This window comes from Primulina eburnea, chromosome 6 (genome assembly GCF_022965805.1).
Source record: "Primulina eburnea isolate SZY01 chromosome 6, ASM2296580v1, whole genome shotgun sequence".
Lineage (NCBI taxonomy): Eukaryota > Viridiplantae > Streptophyta > Magnoliopsida > Lamiales > Gesneriaceae > Primulina > Primulina eburnea.
In genome coordinates this window covers 21,713,742-21,720,528 of record NC_133106.1, presented here as the reverse complement: position 1 = coordinate 21,720,528, position 6,787 = coordinate 21,713,742, and the positions used below count along the sequence as shown (strand labels likewise).

Here is a 6,787-nt window from a genome sequence, read left to right as displayed (position 1 = left end):
CTAATGAAGTTGATCCAGTCCCGTTGTACTGGGACAACACTGGTGCCATTGCGCAAGCAAAGGAACCAAGGTCTCATCAGCGATCCAAACATGTACTGAGGAAGTTCCACATCATACGGGAGATAGTGGGAAGAGGAGACATATCAGTTGAAAGAGTCCCCTTTGCAGATAATGTTGTTGATCCACTTACAAAGCCCTTGCCAGGACCATTGTTTGAAAAGCATCGCGAAGCAATGGAATTAAGGGTAGTTGGCTCTAGGGCAAGTGGGAGATTGTTAGAGTAGATGCCCTGCAAGCCAACGGTTGGCTAGGAAATTTATTGACTCAAGTGTAATAAACAATCTTTATTTTAATAAAATTTACTTTTTAATGGTTTCGTTATACTTTATCTGTATACTCATGCAAGCAGCATAGATAAAGTCCTTGATTATGCTTTAATACAAATGAATCGTAATTCGATGTTGAAACTCATTTGTAAGCACTGCATATTCTAAATTCGTTCTTAGTCGATTCAGCCGCCTAAAACATGGATAAAGGTCGCTTGAGCTCGAGACTAGCATCTGTGATGTTGTGTACTGCATTTCTTGGTAAGGGCATAGAGATGTCCAAACATACAGATGGGTAGTCATATGATGATTATACCAAACAACCCTCCATCGGACTTTCCAAGTGGTTATCATTCATCGAGAGGATAAGTTCGTGGTTATGATTGTACACCATTAGTCCTTACGACTCGGGACAACACTGAGGCTCTATATGCTAGGGCTGTGCTTTGACTCGTTTACCGGCTCCAGGAGAGTCATCAGGTGGCGAGGTTGGGTACAGTTGCGACACATATAGGAGCCAGTCCATTGTAGTCGGGGATTTACCGCTCACCTACGGGTGTGGATATCCTATGTGATCTAATGAAATAATAGTGAATGAAATCTCTGGTCAGAGTACGAGATGTACGTTGGAGAAGGAGTTCTCCAAATAGTACACGCGATGCCACTATTATAGTTATCACATAGTTATCGAATTAATATGCAACCCTCGATGAACCAATGGTTGCAGATTCGATCGGGATATATGAGATGAAGGGACCGTACTGTACGTTAATCATAATCGACTGGTTCTTGCAGACACTATCAGTGATACCTAGGGGATCATGGGGCGATGCTACTAGACGCTCTTACCATGATCCGATGGGTGCAATCAGAAATGAGTTCTGACATTCTTGATCAAGGTGTTGATGAAAAGAATGGGGCTAACTAGGGTAAGCCCGAATAAAGGATTATGTCCTGAATCACAAGGAGTTGTGAACCCACGGCTAGCTGTATCCCTGAACCATTGAGGGTCACACAAGCACTTGATCGTTTGTTCCCGTTGAGAGAATAAATTCAAGGAGTTGAATTTATATTATGATATAGTAAATTCAAGGAGTTGAATTTATGATAAATAAATTTTGAGAAAATAAATTCATGTGTAGCCAAGGACGGTGATTAGATATATCATGATACCCTCCCGACCCTTCTAACACTCCGTTTGTGATTTAAGGTTCACCTTGAGTTGGAAGCATGGGCGGAGCAACATTACTTTTCACCCGGGCTGGTCTTAGTTTTTTTAAAAAAAATTTTACATATTGTATAATTTTGGATAAATTTGATATTAGCCTGGGTAGATCAATTTAAAATATTATTGGATTTTAGAGTTTAAAATTCTAGCTCGAGTAAAATCATCGCGATAAATTTATTTCAATCCAGCTGGCGAGATTTTAAGGAGAAGAATTAGCTTGTATACACGATTAATTACACATATAACATTTTCCTAATTTTAATTTTTAATAAAACAAGAATACACGAACAAAGCCTGGATGTCATTCTCAACCCTACACCAACCGAAAAAACGCTTCATTTTTAACCCTATAAAAACTCAAACAAAAACATGTGAAAAAGAGAGGAACATTTTCCCTTTCATTCTCTGTGTTCAATCTCTTCTCCGATCGAGGAAAGGAAATTGAATTCAAGAATCCATTTCCTCTCCATTTCAACGTCCAAACCATAAAAATAATATCTAATGGGTTGTGGGGAATCGAAGCATGCCGTTGCCACAGCCAACACAACTGTTACCAAAAGCAAGAGCAGAATATCAGATTCCAACAAAAACGCCCCTCCTCTCCAAAATGCCTCGAATGAACCTGTAAATGTCAAGGAAAACGAAATCCCAGGTGCCGTATTCATTAAAAAAGAAGCAGAAACCACGGAGAATGACAAGGAAAATACCCTATCGAAGCAAGAGAATATCGAAAATGGAGAATCTGCTGAAGGAGGAGAAGGAAATCCCAAGACCTCTTCGGATAAGACGAAAGAAGGCCATAGAGCAGGTGGCGAAGAAGAAGAGAAACTGAATTCATGTGATCATTTTCCTCCCCATTTTTTCTCACCGAAATCGAAGAACCATGAAGAAGAATCCATAGCTTCTATGAACGATCCTGCAACGAAAAATGGTTCTGGTATTAGAATTTATCGGAGTTTTTGTGCTGCAACATTTATCTTATAATTTTGTTGCATGGGGTTTTAATTATATAACAATATCAAGCTGCATTGTTTTTGTATCGAATCTTTGATGAACTGTAGCAATATTAATTATTTTGTTTTTTTCTTATTTGCAGAGGAGGGGCTAAAATTGGAGGATGCAGGAAACCAAGTGGTCACGATTACAATTAATGAAAACAAAGTGACTACCTCTGTGGGAGAAGAGAAGACTCATGTTGAAGAAAAGTTAATGTTCCAAAATTAGCGTATGTTATTTTCAAATCTCATCTAATTTTTTTTTGTTCAGAAATTTAAAATTTTATTCTAAATATATATGACAATAATCGTATCTGAAACTCTAATATAAAAATGGGTTGCTTGAAATACGTACATATTACATATGTGGATATATCTATTAGATCCTACATTTAAGATATTGCAAATTGTCATGTTCATCGAACGATGTAGTACCAAGACTAACATCTGATTTTTCACATTGTCACTTGTCTAATACATGATCCTCATGAAAATAATAAAGCGATCCATTGTATATCATTGGATCCACCTTTATTGTAGATCAAACTAATCATGTGGATAATGGCTAAACGATGTACATAATTATCTCATAAACCTGATTTAAAATTACACATTCAAATTCACTCTATATTTCAAAAATCATCTTCCAAGTACTACAACATTTTTCAAAGATTTTGCAAGGTGAAGTTCTATCCATTTTTCGAGCATTTAGTTCAGGCCAAAACTTCTGTCCAAATCCGATCTCAACTGTTCAGAATACACTATCATATGTTATGAACATCATATCCAAAATTCATCCAAATCCAATGGATAGTGTTTTGTATATAGTATTTGCAAGAAAACTGCTCAGATTCTAAACGAGAATAATATACATACGTTTTTTGTCCATAATCAGCTTAAAACGATTTTCAAACCCAATCTCCATCATTCACAATTTATTTGAATTTAATATATTGTCCAAGTTTAAGCCTGATCTAATGGTGCAATAAATTGCAAAGAATTATGCAAGATGACCAATTTTTTGCCACAGTGCGGCTACGTTTTCAAAGTGTCGTTCGCATTATTCTTCTGTGGTTTTGGATTATTCAAGCAATACTAAGGTAAGTGGGCTTGTTTTAAAACTATAAATTTTGTTTATGAGTTAATTAATTTTTGAAAAATTCGGTCGAGCATTATTATTATTATTCTTCCCCTTCTTGTGATAGAAGACCCTATGTTTTGGCACGGTAATGATTCAACTGGATATAAGTGAGAATCCCAACATATTATAAGTTTATGCCCTTTAAACGATGGAATTGTAACCGTTATATGGCTTCGCCCTTTTAGAGGAATAAAAATCAGGGAACTGATATTAGTAAATAATGGAAAATAAAGGAATCTCAGTCCCGAGGCCAAGCTATGCTTATGTTTATGTTTATACGAAATATGCTATGAATGATATGCTTTTCAAAGATCATGTGCATTTGCTATGTATGTGCTCGAACGACCCTTACATGTAGAGTGACGATCATATGACTCACCTTTTACTCTGTCCTCCCCAGATAAGTCAGATCGAGGAAGATTAACAAGACTAGTTTTCGGGCTGGTAATAAAATGAATCAAGAAGTCTGTTTTAATTATGTTTTTTTAAGTTTTTATTTGAGTTGTAAGATGTTTCTCCAAGTTTATTTATTTTAGAAATTTCTACATTGTAAAGACAATGTAGATTATAATTTATAAACCGATTGGCTAGACTTTGATATACGATGCTTGATATTTTCAATTGTGTGATTGTTAAACAACGTCAAGTTCGACTAACCCGGGCTCGAGACGTAACATAGAAGATCAGAATCATTTAAATTATCTCTTGTCAACATTACATAAGACCATGAATTGAATAATAGCATGACAAAAAATGAAAAATATACAATTTAGAGGAAAAATGACATGTACTCGATACCTATTATTTCACAATTTGAACATTTTTTCACTAGAATGATTTTAACCGTGTTGATTTTTTATATGAAAGATAATGGAATAATGTTGATTTAAATATAGTGTTTAGTTGTATACATATAAATAATCGTGTTCAGTAGATTAACAACGATGGTTGTATGTCAATTTTTTTAGTTATAATTTTTATTTTAGTCATTAAGGGGGGCAGTTCGGATGTGTTTAATAGAATCTATATAATTTAACTGATCTTGAATATTGAAAGTATTTTCTTTAACATAACGATAAGGATTTTGTGTATCAAATAAGTATTGTCTCGGATATTGTAATACATTATGATAACATGCAGCGGAATATTTAATAACAAAATAAAGAAAGTAACAGACTTATGTTGGTCTTGACATGCTAGAATACATTTCTACAAAATAAAGAAAGTAATCTTTCATTAAAAAAATGTTTCATTAACAAAAATCAAATATAGAATTTAAAAAACTCGATATTTTAGAAAGACAAAACGCGTAAGCAAAATCTTATCAAAAAGGAAAAGAATTTAGAATATAAATTTGCTTCTTGCAAAGTAACATAGTCTTTTCAAACTCCTCTTTTTTGACTTTCTGGACAAAATAAGCACAAACAAATGTATTCAAGTCGATGCAACTCCATTTAACTCCCTTGAATTTGCAAAAAACATATATCTCCCTGAATTTAATCATGTTAGCTTAGGTGTTGTTATCAGTGTTAAAAACATGGAGTAGAAACATTTATCACTTAATAAAATCAGATGATAGCATTAAAAACAACTTAACACCTAATGAATTAAAAAGAGCTCGAGAAACACAAAAAGAGCTTAAGACTAAACAAACTCAGAGCAAAATAAAAATAAGATCGCAGTTAGCTTTCAGTGTCAGCATTTTCCTCTTCAGCTTCTTATTCAGTGGTATCACTGTCTTTTGTTCTTGATGGTCCAAATTTTTCCAAATTTGTGCATCACTGCTATCTCCCTTTTTTTCAGAATAGATAGCCACGTCAAATAAAATTTTGTACCGAGCCAATTGATCTTCATAGTGAATGATCAATTCTTTGGTCTAAACAATTTGTTTGAGGACAAAGTCAATATTGGCCTCGAGAAGTGCTAGAGTGATAATTTTGAAGTCATGTCCTAAGGCCATGGTGCCAACATTTGGGGTAACACGTAATTTAGACCATGGTAAGTCTATCTTCCAATTACCCTTAAACAAGGCTGGGGAAATCTTCAGTAGATCACTGCCATCGGATAGATTCTCATCAATGTTTCTTATAAATCCTTGAGAGTCAAGGATCACATAAATTGGTGAAGGAAAAGAAAATTTGGACGATTTGAGTCCCCCTTTAGGAAATTGGAGAACTGTCTTGAAGATCAATTTACCAAATTAAAGGTACCTGGAGTACCAATGAAAATAGAACTAAAGATTGTGATCTTTTCACCACCGTAGAGTTTGTTGAAGGAGTCCAATTGTATTTTTCAATTTTATGGAGAATAGAGTAAAAAGATGTCAAATTCGCTGCAGAAATACAACTTGGATGTGCTGGAAATTGAGTGATCAAACCTCAAGTTAATACTGAAGTAACCTCATGAATGTTTGATTGGTGGCCTTCTTCAGCATCAGCAGGAGTATGGTAGAGGTTGTTGATAATTGCTGGACTGAAATTGTACACTTAATCATGAACAAAAAAATTTCCAAATTTTCCTGGCCTTTCATTACCTACACCATGTGTGAGATTGGTGTAGAACTCAAGAACATTCTTGCGACAGTACGACACCACTGCAAAAACAGTAGAAAATATCTTGTGGAGTCTAAGAAAAGCCACCAAATTCTGCCTAGAAAAAGCTTATGTGTCCATGTTCTTCTCATCAAGAAAATCTCTGTTGGCATACACAGAGCATTGAGGCAAAGATTTTCAGTGTAAAATTTAGTTGAGAAAGGTTTGCCGAAATCATAGTATAGTTGTCCTTGTTATCTGGAATGTCATCAACATCACCTCCAACAGCTTCACTGTCAGCATCATTATAAACATTATAATCGAATTCTTCATCAGTAGAGGTGGAAGAAAACTTGTTGGAAGACTCAGGCCTCTTGTCTGCGATTTACTGTTGCAACTCTGCATTAGGTTTATCATCTGATTCATTAGTACCAGACACAAAGGCAGTCCCCTTGTCTTTCTTCAATTTGCTAGACATTGGGCAACAGAGGCCTCGTTCTCATCAGAAAAAGTGGGTTCCTTGGAAATAGGCTTTCCGACCGCAGTTGAGGAACTGGATCCTTATC

General features: G+C 35.2%; 1 protein-coding gene across 1 annotated transcript; it reads left to right on the top strand.

The window, feature by feature from the left end:
* The first annotated feature begins 1,886 nt into the window (after nucleotides 1-1,886).
* Nucleotides 1,887-2,778, top strand: LOC140835381 (uncharacterized). The gene is made up of 2 exons (XM_073200873.1): nucleotides 1,887-2,491; nucleotides 2,651-2,778. Exons 1-2 carry the CDS (start codon nucleotides 2,056-2,058, stop codon nucleotides 2,776-2,778), a joined length of 564 nt encoding a protein of 187 aa, XP_073056974.1. The 5' UTR covers nucleotides 1,887-2,055.
* The last annotated feature ends 4,009 nt before the right edge of the window (nucleotides 2,779-6,787 follow it).

Bases quoted from the DNA above. Each gene is read 5' to 3' on its own strand.
- LOC140835381 (XM_073200873.1), top strand. From the start codon at position 2,056: ATGGGTTGTGGGGAATCGAAGCATGCCGTTGCCACAGCCAACACAACT. The intron at 2,492-2,650 runs GTATTAGAATTT...TCTTATTTGCAG, and splicing joins TGCAACGAAAAATGGTTCTG to AGGAGGGGCTAAAATTGGAG.